General features: G+C 42.1%; 1 protein-coding gene across 2 annotated transcripts in view; it reads left to right on the top strand.

Annotated features, from left to right (window-relative positions):
* EIF2AK3 (eukaryotic translation initiation factor 2 alpha kinase 3) overlaps window positions 1–20,804 on the top strand; it is a 67,778-nt gene extending 46,974 nt beyond the window's left edge. For both annotated transcript variants that reach the window (XM_042981951.1, XM_015537609.2), the window contains exons 12-17: window positions 1,573–1,722; window positions 2,723–3,500; window positions 7,291–7,458; window positions 13,063–13,164; window positions 17,244–17,306; window positions 20,300–20,804. In XM_042981951.1, coding sequence (XP_042837885.1) covers window positions 1,573–1,722; window positions 2,723–3,500; window positions 7,291–7,458; window positions 13,063–13,164; window positions 17,244–17,306; window positions 20,300–20,500 — 1,462 coding nt within the window. In that variant the 3' untranslated portion in view covers window positions 20,501–20,804. The remainder of the gene's footprint in view (window positions 1–1,572; window positions 1,723–2,722; window positions 3,501–7,290; window positions 7,459–13,062; window positions 13,165–17,243; window positions 17,307–20,299) is intronic.
* Window positions 20,805–24,199: the final 3,395 nt, after the last annotated feature.

Raw genomic sequence — 24,199 nt, 5'->3', positions numbered from 1 at the left:
AATGTTTGTTAGGTTTTTGGTTTGGGTGTTTTGGGGGTTTTTTTTTGTAAGTTTAGTCCTAAGATGTGGAACATTTGTGCGCAGTAGTGGGGACGGGTGAGAAACGAGTGAGTGTAATGAATTGAAAAGGAAGAGCTGATAGGACTTGGTAACTGAAGGTGGGGACCTAGAAGTTGAAGAATTCAAAAATGTAGCAGGATTCTCAGATTGGGAGAGTAGGACAACAGCCAAGCACAGAGGGCAGAGTGGGAGTGGCCATCCATCTCCTGGGGAGGGAGGAGGACGTCACTTGCATTCATTATGTTTCAGGTGATAGTGGGATCCCTAGATATGTGAGATTAGATCCATCAGAAAAGCTGTCACAGCAGAAAATCGAATCCAGATGCTTTTCTTTTAAAAAATTTTTTTTACACTTTTATTTATTTATTTTGAGAGAGACAGAGACAGCATGAGCTGGGGAGGGGGAGAGGGAGAGGGAGAGGGAGAATCCCAAGCAGGCTCTGCACTGTCAGCACAGAGCCTGATGTGGAGCTTGAACTCCCGAACCTTGAGATCATGACCTGAGCCAAGATAAGAGTCAGACACTTAACCAACTGAGCCATCCAGGCGACCCACCAGACGCTTTTCTAATACACTTCATTGCCTGTGATACTCAGTATGTGAGACTTGCCTCAAACAAACATGCTAATACAGGTTTTTTGCATTATAATATGTGCTGTGCCAATTATGTATGTACCAGTGTGTTTGTTCTCCATCCTCCTGAGCTGCCATTCTGAGCTCCTTTTTCTGAATACTTAACACCTATTCCTCTTTTTATTGATTTAACAAGCATTAAACATTAATCTTTAACGGTCTGTAGTCATTCATTTTTAGTCATCCAAGAGACAATAGATATGTCTGTAGCATTTATTTTTAGAAGAAAAAAACCTAAAAACATGTATTTTTTAAATTTTTTTAAATGTTTATTTATTTTTGAGAGACAAAGACAGGGCATGAGCAGGGGTAGGGGCAGAGAGAGAGGGAGACACAGAATCTGAAGCTGGGTCCAGCCTCCAAGCTCTGAGCTGTCAGCGCAGAGCCCGACGTGGGGCTCGAACTCACAAACTGTGAGATCGTGACCTGAGATGAAGTCAGACACTTAACCGACTGAGCCACCCAGGTGCCCATAAAATACATGGATTTTTTAAAATACAAAACCTAGCACGTGGATTTTTAGAATCATGCCACTAGGCTGACTCATTTCTTTCTTTCTTTCTTTTTCTTTTTCTTTTTTTTTTTAAGAGAAAGAGTGCATGAATGGGGTAGAGGGGCAGAGGGTGAGACACGGAGAGAGAGAATCCTTAAGCAGCCTCCGTGCTGAGCATGGAGCTCCATCCCATGACCCTGGGATTGTGACCTGAGCTGAAATAAAGTGTCAGACTTTTAACTGACGAGCTACACAGGAGCCCCTAACTCCTCTGTTTCTAATTTTACATTCAAGAGAGATTTTTATTTTCTTATTTTTTACTATTAGATATGATTACTTTTTCAGATAAGAGCAACCTTCAGTGTTGTCTTTTTTCTATATTTCAGGGAATTGGCTCGGGAAAAGGTAATGCGAGAAGTTAAAGCCTTAGCCAAGCTTGACCATCCAGGAATTGTGAGATATTTCAATGCTTGGTTGGAGGCACCACCAGAGAAGTGGCAAGAAAAAATGGATGAAATCTGGCTGAAAGATGAAAGGTAACTTGGTTAGACAGAGACTTAAAAACTTCTTTTAGGCTAGTTTTAGGCTAGTTTTTCCTTCTGTGAACAAAATATCATTTCTGTAACTAGAGATGCGTCTTGTTTGTTTTAGGAAAAACTGCTGTTCTCTGTCATGTTTTAGAACGTTCTCTAGCCACTTGTTAATTGAAAAGTTTATTTTTTAGAACCTGAATTTTTGAAATTATTTGTAGATAGGGCTCTACAAATTGTAAATCACTGAGGGATTTACAGTGGCTTTTCTCATCAAGAGAGATTGTCTGCTTTTGTCTCCTTTTTTTTTTTTTTTTAATTTTAGATGTTTAGTTTCTCAGTAGTTAACAATTCACAACTCTTTTTCAAGGTAGGTTACAAGTATTTGCAGCTAAAAATACTTAAACTTACTGAAGATAATTCCTGTATCTTGGGAAAGAAGGCTCTTGTAAAAAGGATTAAATGAGAACGAAGAAGAGGCAGGCTGCAGACAGACTGTTTACCAAATAGCTGAGATTAAATCCCAGCCTACGTGTGCCAAACACAACCCCAGATCCACATGAAGCCATTTATTGAGGTGGCACTTGTTATAGACGCAGTCAGTAGCCAAACCATGGAAGGACCCAGTGAGGTGATCCTCAGCTCAAGGCCCTGGGAGCTGCTGCCCCAGTGTGGACGAGGGATTCAGAATCACGGCCGCTGAGGAATCCTGTCTTTGGTGGGCCCTCAGTGCCTTGTGTTTTGCATAAAGGCCTTGGCTGCTCTGGCACAACAGATAATGGCTTCGAGTATAAAACGAAGCTTTCCAATTTAAATTTCTTAGAAGAAATGGATGGAATATGACTGTTCTTTGTCACATATAGCATGTTTTTATTTAATCTGTGTGTTGTTTGTCATTTGGTAACTGGCTTTCTTACAGACGAAGCTTTTAGAATAAAGAGTATAGTTCACATAATTTAATCAGCACATACTCCCTCTCTTTCCTTTGTATCTCTCCCACTTTTAGCACAGACTGGCCACTCAGCTCTCCTAGTCCAGTGGATGGACCATCCGTTAAAATATGCAGAATGGACCCTTTCTCTACAAAGGAACATATTGAGATCATAGCTCCTTCTTCACAAAGGAGGTCTTTTTCAGTAGGGATTTCCTGTGGCCAGACAAGTTCATCTGAGAGCCAGTTCTCTCCACTGGAATTATCAGGAACGAACCACGGAGATACCAGTGAGTCAGTGGATGCAGCCTACAACCTCCAGGACAGTTGCCTTACAGAGTGTGATGTGGAAGACGGTACCATGGACGGCAATGAGGAGGGGCACTCCTTTGAACTTTGTCCTTCTGAAGCTTCTCTTTATGGAAGGTCAAGGGAGCGAACATCCTCTTCTATAGTGTTTGAAGATTCTGGCTGCGATAATGCATCCAGGAAAGAAGAGCACAAAACTAACCGCCTGCATATTGGCAACCATTGTGCTAATAAACTGACTCCTTTCAAGCATTCCAGTAGCAAATCTTCTTCCGAACCTACCTTCTCTATTTCTCCTCCAAGACCGACCACTTTGAGTTTAGATCTCACTAAAAACACTGCAGAGAAGCTCCAGCCCAGTTCACCGAAGGTATATCTTTACATTCAGATGCAGCTGTGCAGAAAGGAAAACCTCAAAGACTGGATGAACAGTCGGTGCACCATAGAGGAGAGAGAGAGGAGCGTGTGTCTGCACATCTTCCTGCAGATCGCAGAGGCGGTAGAGTTTCTGCACAGTAAAGGGCTCATGCACAGGGACCTCAAGGTCTGTATTCGGGGAACACCGCCCAGGGGTTTCAGTCTGACATTCCGTGACTGAGAGCAGTTCTTTCGATATTTGTCGGTCTCTAACTGAAGTGCCCTCGGGCAAAGGAGAGTAAAGGCATCAGAGAAGGGAGCAGAGGTCAGGGGAAATAGCCTGAAGGAACCTCTGCAAAAAGAAGTCTTGTGTTTTGAAAACTTCGGGCAGAGCATACCCTGTCCTCTATAATGTGCTTATGTTCATTTTACAGTAAAAAGTATTCCCGGTCCTCCTGATGAAAAGGACCAATCCACCCTGAGCAGATATACCCTGTTTTTCCTATGGCTTTGGGTAACCCTGACATAAGTTCCAGAGGGCCCCAGAGTAGCATGGTGAAAGGACCCACGAAGGAAGGGCAGACATAGGTTCCGCATTAGCCATTTGGGGAAGGGTGTGAGAAGCTGGATGGGGAAAGAAAGGAAATAGCCACATGATTGTTTCTAGCTCTAAAACTTTTGATTCTATTTTTGGTATATACGGTATTGAATATTGTGGCAATATGATATGCTAAATTATATAAGATTCTTGCTAAAATACTCAATATTTCTTCAACGTGTGTCTCTGAAATAAGTATATGGAACTTTTACCTGGCTAATTTCGGCCGTATTCCATACGCTCATAGCGATCATCAGCACATGTGTAGGGAATATATAAATACTCTCCTGATGACGAAGTAGCTGAAATTATTGATTGCAGGCATTTTCAGTTTTGTTGCACGTGACCACACACTTTTGTTTCAGGCACCAAAGTAGCTACTTGGACAAGTTATTTTCTTCTCAAATCACCAGTAGTTTTTTTAATCCTTGAATATGTTTTAAGAGTTTGGAATAACAGGGATAAGAGTTAGGAATAGTTCCTGTTTTCCAAAGTAATCCTTATTGAGGTATATATAATCACTGTGCTTCAGTGATTTTTAGGGTGGGCCCAAACTGATGAGCAGGAGTTATTTTGCACTGTAGGAAAAGTTCAGAGATGATTTCTTTTGGTTGGAAGGGAGAAGACAACTTCCAGGAAGCCAGATCCCCTTAACCAAAGGGTGCTGGCTATTTGACTACGGTAAACGTTTATCATCTGGTTAGAAACACATTCTTCTTGTACTCAGCACTTACTATACACACAAGATTCCAAGTTGAAAGGCAATGTAATTGTGCTTTCACTGATGATGTATCCTTCTGCCGATTTTATAATGTTAATGAGATATTAGTGAATATTTGTTTAATGCCACAGTGTTGTCTAAAGGTTTTTTCTGCGTTTGTCTATCCACCAAAAAAATTCCAATTTCCCCTTAGTTTTTCTAGAAATCAAAAAGTTTGTTCCTTTGTAAAGACCTATTGTTTTTAAAGACTTCCAGTGTGCCAGAAAAATTACTCCCACAATTTTTATTCCCAGTTTAAAAAGGTCTGCATTCTGTTCATTCTGACCCAAGGCTCTGAGCCATGTTAAACCTTGCGGCCCTTCCACTCCCCAGCTTTTGTTCCTTGCCCAGTGTTTGTCATTGGCGCTCCCCATCCCCCAGTTCTCCAGGCTTCTAGTCTCTTCTCTCTAGCTGGGGCTTCACACTGGGCTTTTCGCAGTTCCTCAGGTATAGTGTGTCCTCATAGAACCTGGTATTTCTCCTTTAAATTCTCATCACACTTGTATTATTTATCCTTTGGTTTCCATGTCTGTTTTGTTCACTTGTTAGTTCCTTAGTACAATGTCTGGCACATTCTGTATGCTCATACCATTTTATTTTTAATATTCTTTTGTTTATGGGAAAAACGCATTTGTGCCGATTTAACCAAAAAGGAAATGTATTGGCCATATAACTGAACTATCCAAGATTCAGGTAAAGCTTGATCTAGGATCAAGAGATGTATAGCCAGAACCTGGCCCTACCCCATCGCCATTTCGTGTTTCCATTTTCAGGCATGGTCTCCCTTCACGGTCTCAGGATGGGTATCAGCAGTCCTCAGGGCTTCATGTTGTAAGTCTTTGAGGGTCGTTGGATAGGGCATGGGAACAAAAGTATCTCTTTCCCCCAATATTGATCAGAAATCCCCTGGGTTTCTTTCTAATTGATAAACCAAGGACACATATCCACCCCTAACCCAGTCTCCTAGCCAGGGGATGGAACCATGCTGACTGGCTTATATAACCTCTGGGGTAGTAGCCTCAGGACAACTTCCACACGAACCACGGGGTTGCTGCACGCTTGGGAAGAAGGGAGTTCCCCAGGGCAAGTCAGGATATTTCTGGTGGAAGCACAGGGGGAGATGCTGGAAGACCAAAAAAAAAAAAAAAAAAAAAAAGTCCATTACAGTGTTTAGTAAATAACAACTGACCCCAGAAAAGAAGCAGGGAGGGAGAAAGATGAAACAAATGGCAGCACGGTCTATTGTTGTCTCTCACATGGGGTCATTTCGGGGAGAGCAGGATGCCATTACTGTAGACTTTGGGTTTTGTGCAATAACTTACTGCTTCAGAGTCGAAACTGTAGAAGCGTATTTTGCAGTTTAGGAGTAAAATGTTATTTAGCAGTATTGGAGGCCCAGTGACATTCAATGTCATGAGCTAAATGACTTCCTTTCTCCTTATTTCAAGGGCTACGACAGTGTTTATGTTAGCCAGGGTTAGCACAGGTGCTGAAGGAACGATGATGTATTTCACGCGGGCAGTTGGAGGAACCCACAAGAAATCTGGTTGGATATATCCCACAAATAGTTGTATGTGAGGGTTTAGAACTCAGGACAGTGGTCTGGGAGTATATGGGAGCCTAGGGTATTTATTAGAAGAGGCAGCACAAGGTAGTAGTGAAGAGCTCTTATTCTCCTTGGTAGCCTACTTCCCCCTCTCAGACACAAACCCAAAGGTCAGTCTGTTTTATTCATTCATCAAATAGAAGTGATGAGCTACCATAGGGCAATGATTGTCCTGAATGCTGGCCATGTGGCAGTGAACCAGAAGTCTTTTTCTTAGGGAAACTTGAACTTGAATTTCCTGGGTTTGAATCCCTGCTCCACCACTTGCTAGATGGGTAACCTTGGGCAATTTACTTAATTGTTCTGGGCCTCAGTTTTCATATCTGTAAAATGGGGGTCTAAAAGGACTAATACGGTTGTAAGTATTACATGAGTTAATAGTGGTAGACTGCTTTATTTTTTTTAATTTTTGTTTATTTTTGAGAAAGAGAAAGCATGAGCAGGGTGGGTGGGCAGAGAGAGGGGGGACAGAGGATCCAAAGCAGGCTCTGGACAGCAGAGAGCGCTGCACTGAGAGCAGAGAGCCCAATGCGGGGCTCGAACTCACAAACTGTGAGATCATGACCTGAGCTGAAGTCGGACGCTTAACTGACTGAGCCACCCAGGCACCCCAGTAGTGGTGAACTGCTTTAGAACTGGTGCATTACCAGTGTTATGTATGCCTTTGCTGTTATTATTACTGTTAACTATCATGGCTTAAGTCATAAACATAAAAAGCCTGCCCAAGGAGAGTCTAGAATACTGAGATTGAGGACTGGGTCCTGGAGAATGTGAATCTCTAAGAGTTTAAATAGATGTTCAATCAATGCCAGCTCCCTTTGTCACCCCTCCCTTTTCCTTACTCAACATTGGATGATTGCTTTTATTTTTATATTAGTCCATTTTAAAGAGAAACATGTTTGAGACTATCTAGTTTCTTGTATATATCTTCTACAGTCATTTAAATAATTCTCTTCATTTCTCTTCTTCTCCATATACACCCACCATGCCTTTGTCTGTCTTATTTTTTCCAGCCTTCCAACATATTCTTTACAGTGGATGATGTGGTCAAGGTCGGAGACTTTGGATTAGTGACTGCAATGGACCAGGATGAGGAAGAGCAGATGGTTCTGACCCCAATGCCAGCGTGTGCCAGACACACAGGACAAGTAGGGACCAAACTGTATATGAGCCCAGAGCAGGCAAGTTTTTTGTTTTCTTTCCGAATTGAAAATGGATTTTCAGTTAGAATGGCCACAAACTAGATGAGCCCCAGGAATCTCCATCCACATTCTCCTTAAAATACCCAATACAATAAAATCTGAAAATCATGGAAACTGGTAGTAGTATTCACAGACAGCACAGCTAGGGTGCCATTTCTACAACCTGAGTTGGGGATGAATTAAGAAAAATACAGCGCATAAAACACACTCACCCCTGCACCAAAACCTGACAGTAACCAGAAATTTAGAAAAAGACTTGGAATGCCCCTCTCCCAAACGTAACTCCAGTTCGTCTTGTGTAAACTATGTAGAAACTGGTTTCAGAGCCAGCCAGAGCCAGAGTACTGTACTGGGCTGCTCATTCCAGTAATTCACAAGCAACTTCTAGAATGTACCAGGGCAGGAACTAGTGGTAGATGGGCTAGGATGTGTTGCCTTGTGGTATGCTTAGTCTCCCAAGGACACGCACTGAGAACGGGCAGGGCCTAGAAGAGTAGTGGGAGCAGGGCATCCCGAGAGCATCAGAGAAGCATGCACAGCCACCACCAGGCTAACCATACTCACGGGCTTACAGATGCTTCTGCGACAGCCGATCTAGGACTTTGTGGTCTCAATACCTGTTTATACTTGTAAACGCGATTGAGAACCCAAGAGTTTTTCTTATGGGATCTTACCTATCAATATTTGCCAAGTTAGAGGTTAATATTGAGAAATTCATAAAAATCTTACTAGCTAAAAATAGCAATATTGAACCCATCGCATCTCAAAGACATTTCTGTGAGAAATAAGTATTTTCCAAAACAAAAACAAGTTAGCAAGAAGAGTGGCATTTGTGTACATTTTTTGCAAATCTTATCGGACATAAAACAGCCAGATTCTCACATCTGCTTTTGCATTTAATCTGTTGCACTGTGTTATTTTGGCTGAAGGAAATGAAAATCAGACCTCACACGGATACATAGTTGGAAAGGGAGGAGTATTTAATAGCATTTTCAGGTAATTGTGAGGGTTTGTCTTTGGTAGTGCATCAAAACTTAGTAAATAATAGTTTCTTAAAAGTCATCTGCCCTGTGGAGTCTAAAACCGTGTCACTAAACGTTTGTATTCTGTTACTGTAACATCCTTGGTCCTTTTTGTACTTTGAAAGGATCTTTCGCTGTTGCATGATTTTGTCACATTGTGTGTTGGTAACTTGAAAACTGTCGGTTCCCTAAGTTATGCAACTTTTCCAAAAGTTGTCACAAGTCATTATCTAGTATTTTAAAAAATCACTTGGATTAATATCTCTACCAGTCTCACTAGAAAAGGCTTTAGACATTAAGAAGCCCCCATGGTGAATATGAATTTTCCCAAACTCTGATTTCATGTCAAAGCTCAGTTTTTATCATTAGCCACAAACACTGTCAGTTTTCCTTGAAGTGCCAATCTCACTCTGTTCACCTGTAAGAAAATGTCTCGGGCGTCTGGGTGGCTCAGCCGGTTAAGCATCAGACTTCAGCTCACGTCATGATCTCACCATTTGTGAGTTCGAGCCCCGTGTCGGGCTCTGTGCTGACAGCTCAGAGCCTGGAGCCTGCTTTGGATTCTGTGTCTCCTTCTCTCTCTGCTCCTCCCCCACTCTCACTCTGTCTCTCTCTCTCAAAAATAAACATTTTTTTTTTAATTAAAAAAAAAAGAAAGAAAATGCCTGTCAGGTAACCAAGTTGGAATAACCATAGTTTGTCGACCAGTTGTTGCTTCAAGTCAAAATGGTGAAAAAATGGGAAAAGCAACCAGTTTATGAGGCTGACGCGCTGCCTGCTGTGCTAAGGAGGCAGGTGAAAAGGAACCAGTTTATATTATAACTCCAACAACTGCACAGTCGCTTTCTCTTGAGACAACCACTAGGCCTGGGTGTGGAGCAGAAATGCTTTATGAATATTTCCCATTTTGTCATGCAGACCATTATAAAGATAGGTACCTAAGGGTCAAGATGTAATAAAATTAAGGATTTTTACTGCTTCAGCAAAGACATTCTAAGGGAAACTGCCTTTTTTGTTGTTGTTTAACTGTATGTGGCACCGAAGAATATCATTACCACTGGTACAGCTCGGTGTGGCTGCCTTGATTCACGCTAAGCTTCCCACAGTGCAAATGTCAACATAGAGAGGAGACAAATCATGCCTTAGTAGGAGTATGGAAGTAGTCCTGACCTTGCAGGCCTCCTGAAAGGATGTTGGGATCCTCAGGGATCCGTAGCCAAACTTTGAGAATCTGTGGATTAGATGATCTTTGGAAGGTTGTATCAGAGACCAGTCATAGGAATTGCCTTTGAGAAGGAAGACTTTATTTAACTGTTGTGCAATATCCCATTCCACCCCTGCCCCCAGACACCCTTTGAAATAGATGACTGTCCCTCCACTCCTTGTCAGGATCTATCCCATTGTACTGTTTATGCTTCTCACAGCATTTCTAACTCTCTGAAATTTTTTCCTCCCCTCTAAAATACGAGCTATCAGAAGAGAGACCTAATTTTTCTCTTGTTTTACTTTATCCCGGACACCTACAACCATAATAGAATGAGTGAGTGTGAATGTCAGTGGAAACATAGACACTAGATGGACTCAGCTAAGCCCACGCTGCTGTGCTGTGACTGGATTGTGGCTTGCGGCTGATGTGTGTGCTCACGTGCGCACATGTGGGTGTGTGTTTGCTGGAGGAAAGGGTTGCCATCTAAGAAAGGAAGAGATCAACCATAAATGATACCATATTTGTTGTTGTTGAAGATACTAGAAATCAAGGATAGCCGGAGAAATTTTGCCATTGACACTGCAGTGAAAATATGGTAGTTAAAAATAGTCTTAATTCTCTTAACAATTACCTTGTTGTTATTCTATATTATACACTCTTCAATATAGACACTGTCACTTTATAAAATGTCCCTTTATTTTTTTTTAAACATGTTCATTTACTTATTGTGAGAGAGAGTGAGAGAGAGCAGGGGAGGGGCAGAGAGAGGGAGCAGGAAAGAGAATCCCAAGCAGGCTCCACACTGTCAGTACAGAGCCCCGTGTGGGGCTCAAACTCACAAACTGCAAGATCATGACCTGAGCCAAACAAGAGTCAGACGCTTAACCCACGGAACCACCCAGGTGCTCCTAAAATGTCCCTTTATATATATATAAAAACAAAAAACAAAAAACAGTTAACTGACTTGGGCTCAGGTCATGATCTCACAGTTTGTGGGTTTTAGCCCCGCGTCGGGCTCTGTGCTGACAGCTCAGAGCCTGGAACCTGCTTCGGATTCTGTGTCTCCCTCTCTCTGCCCCTCCCCTGCTCATGCTCTGTCTCTCAGAAAATAAATGTTACCAAAAAAATTTAAAAACAAAAAATGTCCCTTTAAAAGTCTCTCAGAATACTTTGTATGAATTGTCTTAACCAAGTTTCAGAAGCTGTGTTAAGAAATTGTTTTAAAATGTATTTTATCAAAGCTTTCAATTTTTTTTGCCCTTCTAGGAGAAAATAAGTGAGCAGAGACCAGCTACTTTTTTCTTGGTTGTAATTACCAAGAAATATGGTCCAAGTTCTAATATTGCACAGTGATAAAACAATCAACTTAAACTCTCAAAGGGTATATTTATATTATATTCTCCCCCTCTTGAGATTTTACACTTAATTCCTTAATTTTTAGATATTTTGTAGAGATCACTTTGTATGATCACTTTTTGTAGAGATCACGAAGCTACATTGTTTTTTAAATGTACGTAATCGTACTTTTTCCCCCTCCTTTTATATCGATCTATTCTGTATGTAGGAAATATAGGAATGTATAAAGAAAAATTTAAAATCACTTACTAAAAAAATCTCTAAAACATTAACAGTGGTTCTTATTTCTTTTTTCTGTATATGTATACACCCTTTACAACATGTATTTATACATACTTTATTTTGGAAAAGAAACTTGGGATTCTAGTCCATAAGATTTTGAATAAAATATTAAAATTAAGCATTTCCCACATTATTGAATGTTTTTAGAAAATAGCTTTGGGTATATAGTATTCTCTCTGTGAAGCAATTTATTCAATGTTCGTTTTGGGCATTTTAGTTACTTACTTACAAGTTTTGCTATTAGGAGTATTACTTAAATAACTATCCCTGCGTACAAATCTCCCCATTTCCTCTTACCTTTGGGTGGATGAAATAAAATAGGACTATTAAATGGAAGTCAGTGTTTACTGCAAGTTGCTTTTCATGAAGGTGTGTTATTTTCCAAATAGTGTGTGAGGATGTCCTTTTCACTGTAGCCCTATAAGCTCTGTTTTTGAAGAGTTTGGGGAGTTTGGAATACTTCCCAACCCCCAAAGATAAGAGGGAAGGGAAGAGGGAAAGGTAATGTCACCAATGTTGGCACTGACACTCTCCTGAGCTGATACTCTTTACACACAGAGGCAGGCTGGCTGGTAGAAGGAGCCTGGGAGGCTGGTGTCAGCTGCCACTTAGGAGGTGGGAGAGGGCTTCGAGTCCCCCATTAAGAAATGCCACCATGGGGGCGCCTGGGTGGCTCAGTCGGTTAAGCGTCCGACTTCAGCTCAGGTCACGATCTCGCGGTCCGTGGGTTCGAGCCCCGCGTCGGGCTCTGGGCTGATGGCTCGGAGCCTGGAGCCTGCTTCCCATTCTGTGTCTCCCTCTCTCTCTGCCCCTCCCCCGTTCATGCTCTGTCTCTCTCTGTCTCAAAAATAAATAAAAAACGTTAAAAAATAAAAAAAAATTAAAAATGCCACCATGGAGTGCTTTCAGAGTAACGCCCTTCTCTAATGTTTGCCAAACGTGAAGTTCTCTGCCTAGAGTAATTTTCACACATAAAAGGGTTCTTCTAAGTCCGGGGAGGTCACTTTTAATTTGAATGAGGCTTTGTTTTATAGAGCAGTTGGGCTGTAATTCGTCTGTTCATTTTAACAAATAAGTTTTTATTGAGGGCCTTCTCTATACTTAGCCCAGTGCCTGATGGTGAGAACACAAAAGCACACAAAAGCGGCAGTTTCCTTCCCTCCAGGACTTTATAATCTAGTCGTGAACAATAAGAAATATACGCATGTAAAACACAACTAAGAATGCAAAGTAGTCCACAATTAAGTACCATAATGAGGGCTAACCACAGTTGATTAGTGGTTTGGAGTAATGAAGATTTTCTCATAAAAATGGGTGAGGTCTAAGATGATTAGAAATGAGAGATCTGCTTTAGATAGTGTTGGCTTTGAAAATCTTCACCTCGAGGGTAGTTGAGCAGCTCTTACTGGCTCCCACCAACTTTTTTAGCACCGCAAGGCTCCAGGTTTCTTCGGGGCCTATTTTACTGATGCATATCTCAGAGCTGTACCTGGGCTTTCCTTCTGTAATGCTGAGTAGTTTAATTACTCTTGCTGTGGTGAGTTGAAGAAAAGAGGCTGGGAGTGATTATTAACTCTTTGCTGACGTTTTTACCCATACGATTACATTTAAACCAAGAAGTGACTAGGTCAACTTTGGGATTCACTAAGGCTATATTAATTTTGTACGACCTCTGTTAATTTTTTTCTAATATTTCTTCTTTATATGGGATTTCAGATTCATGGAAGCAACTACTCTCATAAAGTGGACATCTTTTCTTTAGGCCTCATTCTGTTTGAACTGCTGTACCCATTCGGCACTCAGATGGAGAGAGTCCGGGTAAGTTCCCCCTACTCAGAAAAGATGCAAAAAGAAAATACTCAAGTTTACAAAAGAAAGGATTTTAAAAGGAGAGTAACTTATTCTGGATACCATCAGACTAGTTGACTGTAAGTGGAAAAGGTCACATGAGCTTTACAGGGATGATTTGTAGACTGTTTACTTCCATTTAAAGCTCAGTTTTCAAAAATTATTTGATTAGTCCTTGTTGCTTAAATTCATCATTAACAATATCCTACACTCAGTCAATTTGTAATAAGTGCAAAGCTAGGGGGACCGTGAGTAATGGGGGCGGAGAGGGAGTGACGGTGGTCTTTGGTCAGAAAAGAGTTTTTCTGAGGGCAAGTGGCCACATACTCATACACTTAAAAACTGGCAAATTAAGCATAATTAATGTTTTTTTTTCTCTGAAAATAAGCCATGACCATGGCTTTTAAGAAAGACTACTGAAAGTCTTTAAAATTTTTTTAAGCTTTAGATTGAGAGCAGGCAAGCACGAGTGGGGGAGGGGCAGTGAGAGAGGGAGAGAGAGAGAGAGAAAGAGGGAGAGAAAATCCCAAGCAGTCTCCACGCTCAGCGCGGAGCCCTACGAGGGGCTCCATCCCACGACCCTGGGATCATGACCTGACCTGAAATCAAGAGTCAGATGCTTAACCAGCTGAGCCACCAGGTGCCCCAACTACTGAAAGTCTTTTAAAAGGAGGCCATTGTCACATTTTTCCCCATTGTCCATAAGTGGTCACCCTCAACTTTTCTAACTGCTATCCCCAGTACTTACCTCCGTATTTCTAAAGTTTGTTCTTATCACCATTTCTATATCAGTTTTAGATCTTATTTATTGACTCCTGTCCATGGTAGAAGAGGATATAGTTCTCACATAGTATCAAAGGGCTCATATTTTCTAACCAAAAGGACTTACCAAGTACTCTGCATAACAAATGGGAAAAAAAGAAGAAAATTAAAAAACCGGAATGACTAAATTTCAGAACACTCTAAAAACTTCTAGAAAGATATGAAACAGGTCCAACATATGTAAAGAATCAGAATCATACGGCATCAAAATTTATGTTGTTACAAGTATATCAAAGAACTCTGTCAAGAAAGTGAAAATCCCCTACAGAATGGGAGAAAATATTTGTGAACCATAGATCTGATAAGGTCTAGTGTTCAGAATATACAAAGAACTATTACAACTCAAGAACAAAAAGACAACTTAATTAAAAAATGAGCAAAGGACTCGAATAGACATTTCGCCAAAGAAGGGATACAAATAATACAAGTTAATACAAATCAAATGCAACAAACAAGGACAAATCAAAATCACAATGAGATACTACTTCACACCATCTATGACAACTGTAATAAACAAAACAAAACAAAATAACAAATGTTAGAAAGGATATAGAGAAATTAGAAGTCCCATACTTTTGCTGGTAGGAATGAAAAATGGTACAGCCACTGGGGAAAGCAGTTTGTCAGTTACTCAGAAAATTAAGCATAGAGTTACACGTGACTCAACAGTCCCACACTAGGTATTTCCCCAAAAGCAATGAAAACATAGGTCCACAGACAGACTTGTATGCAAGTGTTCACAGTAGCATCTTCATAGTAGCCAAAAAGGAGAGACAACCCAAATGTGAGTCAGCTGATGAAAAACAAAATGATGTGGTGTGCCTGTGCCATGGAATGTTATTCAGCCACGAAAGGAAATGAAACACAAATGCTACAACACCGATGACACTGAGTGAAAAGCCAGACACAAAAGGCCACCTGTTGTAGGATTCCACTGATGTGAAATATCTCGAATATGTAAATCTATAGAGACAAAGCATATCCGTAGTTGTCAGGACCTGGGGGTGGATGGGGATGGAGAGGGGCTGTTTAATGGGCTGCTTTTTGGGGTGATGAAAACGTTCTCCAATTAGATAGTGGTGATAGTTGTACAACATTGTGGACAGAATAAGAACCACCGAATGCACTTTTAAGCGGTTAAAACTACATTTTATTTCGATAAGAAATATTTTTAAAATGTAGTTATGTAAAAAAAATGAGTTAAATGAAGCCAGAATTTATCTTGACCGTGAAAAATTGTTCTATGGGCTACACCAAATAACATACTCTTTGTTTTCTTTCTGATACTTTTTCCCCCCAGAATGGCCTTTTCTCAATTGTTTCGTTTTCTGTGAACCTTTATTGTCATTTTTAACGTGTTCAAAATCTGCACACAGTATTTTGTATATCTATCACACAGTATTTTCTCAGTGCTCAGTATAGCTTATCTGTCTGGTTTTGGGGGTTTTGTTTTGTTTTGTTTGCCTTTTCTTGGAGTCTTTCTTCTCAAAGCTTTTGTCCTCCCATCTGAACTGAATACCCCCTGGACTTTCTATAAGGTGTCACCCAGGGCACACTTGCCCTTCCCCGCCTGGGTCCCTCCCTGTCTCCCAGATTCCACGTTTCCCCTCTTCTTTGCACTACTCCCTTATTTTGCTAGAGCACATTCTGCAGCCAATTCCTCAAAAAGAGTGTATGAGAGAGAAATTTTAGAGTCTCCACGTTTCTAAAAAATATTTTTCCCATCTTTAAATGTAATTGATGAATTGGCCAGCTTCTAATCCTGGATTGGAAATAATTTTCCTCAGAACCTTGAGGGCATTGACTCCGCCTTACAGTTTCCAGTGCTGCAGAGCTGGTGCCTCTCTGATACCTGATTCTTTTATGTGGAATCTTTGGAACCGTTTTGTTTTCCTTTCTGGAAGCTCTTACGAAATTCAGTCCTTTCATGGATCTCTTTTCCCCTCACTTAATGTACTTAACACCGGTAGGTCCTTTCAGTTAGAAGATGTGACTCCTTCAGTTCTAGAAAATTTCTTGTGCTAGTTCTTTAGAAATTCTTCTCCACTTGTTTTTCTATAACTCCTGACTTAATCCTATAATTGGCTAATTTTTTCCCTCCTATTTCCCATTTGTTTGTATGGTTCTTTTGTAAGAGTTCCTTAACTCGTTATTCCAATTTCCTAAGTTTTTATTTTGACAATCCAATTTTTAATGTCCAAGATTGTTCCTTTTTAGAACATTCCATTCTTTTTACGTGGATTCACTATCTTCTCTTAAATCTGAGAATCTTATTTTAAAAGTTTTGTTCTCTACTATGTCTTTCTCTGGAACATAAAGAGAGTGATAACATGTATGAAAATTTCCCAATGAACTTTGAAAAGCTTCGTTTTATACTCAGGATTTAGCACAATTAACTGTTTATTTGTTTGTTTTGTTTTGTTTTCACTCAAAAAAAAAAAAAAAATAAGAAAAACAGGGGTACCTGGCTGGCTCAGTCAGCAGAGCATGAAACTCTTGATCTCAAAAGTCATGAGGTTGAGCTCCACGTTGGGGATAGAGATAACTAAAAAAAAAGAGAGAGAGAGAGGAAGAAAGAATGTACTCTTTCATATCAAATACAAAGGCTAGATACAAATAGAAAAAGTTACCCACGTAAGGTCACAAATATTTATTCATGGATGATTGAGGGTTTTTTTTACACAAATCAATGTGTTTTCAGTTAAAATCGAGGTGTCAGGGGCGCCTGGGTGGCGCAGTCGGTTAAGCGTCCGACTTCAGCCAGGTCACGATCTCGCGGTCCGTGAGTTCAAGCCCCGTGTCGGGCTCTGGGCTGATGGCTCAGAGCCTGGAGCCTGTTTCTGATTCTGTGTCTCCCTCTCTCTCTGCCCCTCCCCCGTTCATGCTCTGTCTCTCTCTGTCCCAAAAATAAATTAAAAAAAAAAAAAAAAAACGTTGAAAAAAGAAAAAAAAAATCGAGGTGTCAGTATAATATGTACAATTCAAGCATAATTATATCTGAATTATTTTCTAGATTTTGATGATTTGATGGCATGTAAGATCTGTGCTCTGGAAGCACTTCTTTGTAGATTGTCAGGTCGGGAAAAGCTATTGATAAATTTTCTGTCTGTTTAATACTCAATTTTCTTCTTAGTCACTCTGTAAGAGTATCAAAAAATACGTTTAAACAAATAAATCCATATGTCAAAACCGACTTAAAAACCAGTAACACTTTTCTTTCTTTATAGATCTTAACTGATGTAAGAAATCTCAAATTTCCATCACTGTTTACTCAGAAATATCCTCGTGAGGTTTGTATAATTCTAATCTTTTATTTTCTTGTGAATCAAATTCAGAACTTAAAGGGTCTTGAGCCATTAATTCATCAGTTTCCCATTTTACAGATGAGGAAGCCAGAGGTCTAGAGAAGAAAGGGACCTGATCCCAAGCATACACAACTTGTTAAAATCACAGACTGAACTTGGGTCTGGGGTCCTTGGTGGGGCCCTCAGCCCCGTGTTCTGTGTTCCCTGCTGGGTGATGTCCTATGTGTACATCCTGTGTGTCCTTTGGCTTGAGTAAGGCTGAACTCCTAGCTCACTCACGGGCATAGAGCTGCTCCTGGGACCGTGCCATTAATCTCTTTATTTCAGTGAATTTGGGAGGGACCTTAAAAACTGGCTGATTTCTTTAAAAAGCAGGGCAGCGGGGGGGCCGGGGGGGGTCACTAATTTCCATTGATTATGTGTGTTGGAGTGAAAGCACTCAGAGCAACACTGTAAAATGGTTCAGCAGAGTGGGAGGGAAAATTAAGCTGGTCTTGATGGAAGAAATTGTATGTAATGAACCTTTGAAGTTTGTTTTTGCTACTTTTGTTATTTGTATTTCATAATATATTTGGTCCACACACACATCATTTTATAAATCTTGAATTTTCTTAAATAATTAAACTGAAGTAAATCAGACTGGGTGTTAATTATCAAATTAGAAAAAAGTCCAAATTTATCTGTCAGTGAAGAACTGCATTAAAAAATTATCTTTATAGGGGTGCCTGGGTGGCTTAGTTGAGTGTTCCACTTTGGCTCAGGGCATGATCTCGACGTCTGTGAGTTCAAGCCCCTCTCGGGTGAACTCGAGCCCCACTCTGGGCTCCACACTCTCTCTCCCTCTCTCTCTGCCCTTCACTCACTTGTGCTCTCTCTCTCTCATAAATAATAAGTAAATTAAAAAAAAAATTTTTTTTTTAATCTCTATTTTTTGAGAGAGAAAGAGAGTGTGAGCAGGGGAGGAAGAGAGAGAAAGGGAGACACAGAATCCGAAGCAGACTCCAGGCTCCGAGCTGTCAGCACAGAGCTGGATATGCGCTCAGACTCACAAACCGTGAGATCATGACCTGAGCCGAGTCGGACGCTTAACCGACTGAGCCACCCAGGTGCCCCAGTAAGTAAATTTTTAAAAATGACCTTTATAGGGGTGTCTGGGTGGCTCCATCAGTTAAGCAACTGACTGCCTCTTGATTTCGGCTTAAGTAGTGATCTCATAATTTGTGGGATCAAGCCCCAGGTCATACTCTCTGCTGGCAATGTGGAGCCTGCTTGGGATTGTCACTCCCTCTCTCTCTGCCCCTTCCTGCTCGTGTGCTCTCTCCCGCTCTCTCTCTCTCTCAAAATAAACTTAAAAAAAATGATCTTTATAATATAAGATACACTAAGCTAAAATGAAATATATTTTACTAAAAATTACTTTGTTATATATTTTTCAAAGTTGATGATTCAATTTCCAAGGTGGCTTATAAGAATATATATTACATTGGGGCACCTGGAAAAATACATGTTACATTGGGACACCTGGGTGACTCTGTCGGTTAAGCATCTAACTCTTGGTTTCAGCTTGGGTCATGATCTCCCGGTTCATGAGTTCCAACCCTGCATCGGGCTCTGTACTGACAGTGCAGAGCCTGCTTGGGATTCTCTCTCTTTCCCTCCCTCTCTGCCTCCCCTGCTCGCTCACTTTCTCTCTCTCTCAAAATAAATAAACTTTAGGAAAAAAAGAAAAAGAAAAGGACCCACACTAACAAGTGTTATAAAATATATATATATATATTTTATATATATATATTTTATATCACATTAAGGGAGCTCAAAAAAATCAAGAAAAGGGGTTAGGTACTGATCTCTGGTGTGATTTTTTTAAATTTTTTTTTAATGTTTTATTTATTTTTGAGAGAGACAGAGACAGAATGTGAGTGGGTTGGGGCAGAGAGAGAGAGGGAGACACAAAATCCAAAGCAGGCTCCAGGCTCCAAGCTGTCAGCACAGAGCCCGACGCGGGGCTCCAACTCACGAACCACGAGATCATGACCCGAGCCGAAGTCGGATGCTCAACGGACTGAGCCACCCAGGTGCCCCTCTGGTGTGATTGTTTTTAATTGAAATTTTTATTGAGATAATTGTACATTCATATGCAGTTATAAGATGGAATTATTTTTGTAATGTTTAGCTTGAGAAAGGGAGTGAGCATGAGCAAGGGAGAGGGAGAGAGAATCCCAAGCAGGCTCTGTGCTATCAGCACGGAGCTGTAAGCATGGAGCTCAGTGTGGGGCTCAGTCTCACAAAACCCGACATCATGACCTGAGCTGGAATCAGCAGTTGGTCGCTTAACTGACTAAGCCACCCAGGCACCCCTAGATGGAATTTTTTTTTTTTTTAATGTTTATTTGAGAGAGAGAGAGAGAGAGAGAGAGAGAGCATGAGCAGGGGAGGGGCAGTGAACAAGGGAGACACAGGATCTGAAGCAGGCTCCAGGCTCCAAGCTGTCAGCACGGAGCCCGATGCGGGGCTTGAACTCATGAACCACGAGATCATGACCTGAACTGAAGTCAGTCACTTAACCAACTGAGCCACCCAGATGCCCCAAGATAGAATTATTTTTAAAGACAGGTTATGTCTGTGTTTCAAGGATATGATTTAAGACCCTTTATTATATGTTAGAAAACAATCAATTCAATTACCATGAAATGGTCCGTGTTTATTTGGACCAGGGATTAGCAACCTATGTCCCACAGGCCAAATGCAGCTTTCTGTCTAATTTTATAATAAAGTTTTATTGGGCCACAGCCATGCCCATTTATTTACTTAAGATCTGTGGCTGCTTTTGTACTTTCCTGGCAAAGTTGAGAAGTTGTGTCAGAATCTAGCCCACAAACTAAATATATTTACAGAAAAAATTTTCTGATTCCTGATTTAGCAGACTATTTCACGGTCTAAACCTGGCCCTTCGTTACAAGACAATTTTTATATTTCAGTATGTGATGGTTCAAGACATGCTCTCTCCATCCCCCATGGAACGGCCTGAAGCTACCAACATTATTGAAAATGCTGTATTTGAAGACTTGGAATTTCTAGGAAAAACTGTACTCAGACAGAGGTCTCGCTCCATGAGTTCATCAGGAACAAAACATTCAAGACACTGCAGCAGCTCCTGGAGCCCTTTGCCAAGCAATTAGCCTTAACTTATGTTCACACCCCTAACAGGTGACACAGAATGGCCTCTTAGGAATGTGGCTTTCCGAAATTGTGAACTTGAAAATTTTGTTCTTCGCTCAGTCTTATTTTGGACTACTCTTTCTACGTCATATTTAAACTGGATTTGGGGGCATAACCTAATTTGAGCCAACTCTATACTGCTATACTCCAGAAGAGGGCTCTCACTAAATCACGTGTGGTCCTTGTTCTTCGTGGGTCTCTTGAAACTGGCTGGCCAAGCTTTATAGCCCTCATCTTTGTCTGGGGGCTGGGGGGGGGGGGGGGTAGAAGCAATCCCTAAAATATAAAGAGAGAATTAAAGGGAAATATTTTTATAGTTCAGAAGAATGACAGTTCCTACATGTGGTAATTATATTGTTCTAGAAATATGCTTTCTAGAGACACAGTGGTGATTTTGAAACTAATTTCCAAAAAAGCTGACTCCGTTTTTGACCTGGTGGGTGGATGGAGAATCTGCACTATTTTGGAGGACAAGTGGCACAAATTGTATAATAATGGTTTATGTCCATAGCTAGTTTTATAGTGACATTTGTAGTATTGAATAGCTTTATTCCTTAGATGGTTCTAGGGAGAGTTTAAAGAGCTTTTTGTACTTTTACCTCCAATAAAGGGAAAATGAAGCTTTTTGTGTAAATTGGCCACAAGTTCTGGTTTGGGGAAGGAAAAAGCTGTAGTGAGACATGAATCGTATGTGACGACTAACTTCTTCAATGATGGACTTTTTAAACCTAATGAAATCTTAAATGTTTTATGTGTAATCCTGTAGGCTGGTACTTTCCCCAAACTGATTATAGATAACAGTTTCATCATCTAACTAGCTAACATGTTTTTATTTTTCACTGTAAATATGTTTATTTTTTATTTATAAAAATTCTGAACTCAATCCATTTGGGTTGGTGGTGTACAGAACGCACTTAAGTGTGTTAAGTATTGTGACTTCTTTCAAGTCTAAATGATTTAATAAAACTTTAAAGACTTATTTACAGTTGGCTCTTCTTGGGGGGAATTGGCTCCCAATGGTAGTTTTGCAAATTTATAAAACAGGATCTTAGGTCTAGGAAGGGTCATAACCCTACTCTCAAGAAAACTTTCTCTAGGGGGCGCCTGTGTGGCTCAGTCGGTTGAGCGTCCGACTTCGTCTCAGGTCACGATCTCGCGGTCCGTGAGTTCGAGCCCCACGTCGGGCTCTGGGCTGATGGCTCAGAGCCTGGAGCCTGCTTCCCATTCTGTGTCTCCCTCTCTCTCTGCCCCTGCCCCGTTCATGCTCTGTCTCTCTCTGTCTCAAAAATAAATAAATGTTAAAAAAAAAAGAAAGAAAACTTTCTCTAACCTTTTTCAAACGGTGTTTTCTCTCTTCTTTCCCAAAGACTTGACAAAACCTAGTCTTTTTCAGAAATCACTGGACTCATAACTAGGAGACGTCTGCTCGGGGCCTACCCTGTGCCAGGGACTGGGAACAGAAAGAGGACCCCGCCCTGAAGGGAGCCGTCGCAGAGACCCGGGCCTGGGAGACGCCGGCTGTGCTGGCGGCACAGGATGTCCGTCCGGCACGTTCCAGGGGGAGGCGCATGGCATGCTGGGCGGATGAGGCGCCGGCCAGCCAGGCACAACTTTCAGGGGCCAAAATGCAGGATTACTTCCGTTTTGCATGCAAATAATGTCTGCCCCACAAAGTTCGGGGCCATCTGTAAGCTGGAAAAGCGCATCACGGGCATCTGTGTGTCTCCTCAACCCTCTGCGCTTCACGCTGCGGCTCGAGCATCACCGTCCTTCCTGGGTTCCGCTTGGCCCCTGGCCAGCCCGCCGCCCTCTTGCTTCTTCGTCTCTTGGCCGGCCTAGTTGTCCCCTTACCTCTTGCCTCTTCACCCCAGAGAGGGATCCTGTTGAGATCCTCCCAGCACGCCGCTCAGTCCCAGCTGCGGACCCTCCCTCCCTCACAGCCCTGAGAGCTGGCCGTGGCGGCTGTCATCGGTGCCCTCTCCTGGTGACGCTCAGGTCCCAGACAGGTGCTGGACCTAGGTGCCCGGGAACCAAACACAGGCATTACGGTTTCTAGTCAGGGTTTTGTCTACTCCCTTGTACCGAGCTGTCTGAGGATTTGCACACTTCTTTTATGATAGAATCAAGCCTTCTTCCATTTTCATTCTGCGTGTGCCTTTGCTGGCCACCAGCAGGAAAGCAGGCATGTGGGGTTTAGGGGCTGGGCCAGCGGCTCCTGGCAAGTCCTCAGCGTAGCCAGAACAGAGTCTCCCGAGTCCTCACCCAGAGCCCTTTGTCCTGACTCCACACCCTACCTCTCCCTTCAAGTTGTTGCTTCTGGTGTTTTCTGGTGCTTTGCTGGGCCCCTCCCTCCACACTCGCCTCTCCCTCGAGCACTTTGTCGTTGTCAAGCCGCAGATGAGCCAGTTCTCGGGTGCAAATCTGGCTTCTTTGGTAGCTAAGGTCCCCACGGGTAGGGGCGCACCTCCCCGCCACCCCAGCAACATCTGGCACAAAGCTCGGCACTTGATCACACAGTTGTGGCGCTGAATTTGGAGGATGTAAGGGGATGACAGGCATAGCTGCAGCCCTCGGGAAGTGGCCAAATGAGGAGGCAAAGAAACGTACCAGTCACTGCAATAAATACTTGGTAAAAATGGAGACATGATGGCGGAACAATCCTAATGCTAAAGACAGAAGTCTCAGTTGCTGGAAGTTTCTGAAAAGAAGGGGGGCCCTATGCTTTAAATGAGAGGAGAAATGGGCTGGGACACTTGGCACCTTGTGGCTCTGCCCGATGCTGTCCCATTTGGCTCCTTCCTCAGCTGTCACTAGAGTGCACCCACCACCTCCAGCCAAGCCTGCATGGGACGGATTCCGGTGGGAGAGCCACGCATGCCTACTGACACGGAGCCAGGAGGAAGCTCACGCACATCTTTCAGGCTCTGCCCTCCCCGAAGGCAGCAGTACTCCAGTGAGTGCTGGTCCAGAGGTGGGGAGGATGTGAGAACTTCATCAACGAGCCACCTACTCTGCCCTCTGCCTCCCAGTGGTCCACTAGAAAGCAGACATTGATGATGTTTGGGGTGGTTTGCCTTTTCCCTGTTGTTGCTCACTGATCCCTTCTCCCTGGATGCTTTTGCACCAAAAGCAATTCTATTTCTACAACAAAGTGGAGACAGAACAAGTTTCCAATCCAACCATGGGCCATAGAGTGACTCGGCCTTACTCCTGGAGAAGTCAAGGAGTAAGCAGAAACGCTGGATGTTTTCTAGTCCACCTCTGGGGACATTTGCTCCTTCCACAACTAGATTTGCGAGGCACTGCTTAAGGAGACGTCCTCCTCCAGATTCTACCCATGCAACTACAGTAGCTGCCACTAGGGGGCTCGTTTTCACCTTTTTCCCCCACAGGAAGCAAATTGTTGAGGGTGGGGATAAAACACATTCTTGCACCTGTAAGGGTATCACCCCCCCCCAAAGAGACAACACATTACAAGAACAGCATAGCATGCATGTCCACGCATGACCGACAAGAACATACCAGATATGATAAAGTTCAACCACAGCATGTCTCATAATGCTTTTGCCACGAACCGCCTTTAAATTCAAGTGCACGATGACTTAAAACAATAAACGGGACAATATGTGCCGACTGCTTGCAACAGTCCTGGCATCCCT

This window comes from Panthera tigris, chromosome A3 (genome assembly GCF_018350195.1).
Source record: "Panthera tigris isolate Pti1 chromosome A3, P.tigris_Pti1_mat1.1, whole genome shotgun sequence".
Taxonomy (NCBI): Eukaryota; Metazoa; Chordata; class Mammalia; order Carnivora; family Felidae; genus Panthera; species Panthera tigris.
This window is presented reverse-complemented; position numbering and strand designations above follow the sequence as displayed.